This window comes from Bremia lactucae, linkage group LG3, assembly GCF_004359215.1.
Source record: "Bremia lactucae strain SF5 linkage group LG3, whole genome shotgun sequence".
Classification (NCBI taxonomy): Eukaryota; Oomycota; class Peronosporomycetes; order Peronosporales; family Peronosporaceae; genus Bremia; species Bremia lactucae.
Window position 1 is genome coordinate 3,954,693 of NC_090612.1, and position 1,834 is coordinate 3,956,526.

At 42.2% G+C, this 1,834-nt stretch overlaps 1 protein-coding gene across 1 annotated transcript; it reads left to right on the forward strand.

Annotated features, from left to right (window-relative positions):
- Nucleotides 1-531: 531 nt before the first annotated feature.
- Nucleotides 532-1,093, forward strand: CCR75_002292 (uncharacterized protein; the record flags this gene model as incomplete). The annotated part of the gene is given in 2 exon segments (XM_067960390.1): nt 532-1,023; nt 1,034-1,093. 2 exon segments carry the CDS (start codon nt 532-534, stop codon nt 1,091-1,093), a joined length of 552 nt encoding a protein of 183 aa, XP_067817503.1.
- Nucleotides 1,094-1,834: the final 741 nt, after the last annotated feature.

A 1,834-nucleotide genomic window follows, 5' to 3' on the forward strand; every position in this document is an offset into this window, starting at 1 on the left:
GTCTTCTCCCATGGTCGGAGAACTTTTACGTCTTTTTTATTAAAATTGTGCTTGTGTCTTACATGCCACAATGCTCTGTGTTAGATTGTAGATAGTAATCGCTGTTGTGGATGAAAGTCTGAACAGCGATGCGGTCGAGAATAAAAATGCCTTGCAGCGATAAATGTAGAGCTTGAGCTGAAGTATAAAAAATAAAAATTAGACAATTTTACTACATATTCAGTCTTCATGGACGACGAAAATAGAGACTTTAAAGTTAAAAGCGGTGCCTCGATTATCGTATCTGTGCGGGAATTGGCAACACTGTGTTTGCTGTCCTTGGTCGAGTTGAATCATTCAAAGTTGACATCATGACGCGTAAGTAGCGTCCACAGGTCGCATCACAGAGAGACTTCAGAGCAACCATCCTATCTCGCATCATGAAGCTGGTTTAAAAAGCGTCAAGTCGGCTTTAAGTGATACAGCACCTAAAGGAGCGCGCCGAGCCAATAGTGCATCACTCGTTTGCGTTGCGGAGTTGAATTGCTTATCATGGAGGCTCGCCAATCGGTGCAGGATGCGGTCGTGGAACGCATTTTGGCGTCATCTGCGATTGTTGCAGGTTGTGAAGCCATAACCACAATTCGTGCCACGATTAATACACGCGGACCATTGAGGAGCAAATCACAGCTACAAGTGAACGCCTCTGCCAAAGTATCCGAGATGTTTCGTCCCCGGTCACATCATCTGAGGACGCCGGCTTCGACGAAAAAATTCACCTGCGTCAGTAATATCTTCAAGGACCCAAAGGGCGGAAGGTATTCTGGTGCCGATATCGCTATTGGTGGCATATACGACACAAACATTCGCATGTGTGGGAATCTGCAGCTAAGATCAATCCGAAATCCGAATGCAGGAACAATGCCCTCAATTTTATCGGTCAATGAGACCATGCGCAAAACTCATTTGGACAAACCGCCAGATGGAGGTCCTGATGGTGTGCACCTTCTTATAAGCGCCGCGTCGGGCACCCAGGGCTTGCGTGTTCTGATAGGGAGTGGCCGCGGAGGTTCTGCGGCATGCGCGCTATTCGTGGCAAGGAAGAAATTTTTGATTTCATTGAACAGAAAACATTAGGCTCCCAAAAAAACCGACAGCCAATCAAAATACTATAAAATATAAATGCACGCGTCCCATAGCTAATCAATTGTCTCAACAGTGTTCGTACCATTAAATAATTGGTTTTGCTGCAACTCGAATCACCGTCCTTTAGTAAAATTTTATGTTACATATTGTAAGCTACTTAAGGCATCGACGCTAAAGATGAACTAACCTTAGATTGAAGACATGTCCGCCTATCTTGGCCTACTCTCTTGCACTGGCCCCAATTACCTGTGTTTGAAGTTGGCTTTCAGCATTGTAGATAAAGAAGGATCTATATCTACAATGCTGAAAGCCTCTGTAACGAGCTAAAGTTGCCCTAATGTTACACAGTCCCCGTTAAGTGCACTTGGTCTACTTAAGGGGATGGTCAATTACTAAATAATAGTAATTAGACCCAGCACTCGGGTGTGGTGCACATTTGTGACCAACCATTGTGTATGTAACGGGGTGTATCGTTACATGAAATTAACACTTAAAGGTGGTTAATTAATATATTATCTAAAAGGTAGATAAAATTTGGAGGATATTACTTTATTTAGTAATATCCTGAATTCTTATCCATAAATAGGTATAGACCATTATGTCTATTTATTCCGCAGACTAATCAGCTGTAGAAGTAATCAAAGAGAGTTACAAGATAAGATAGATAAGAATTCATTTACATGTTTAGTATTAGTTTATAGTTAAGTCA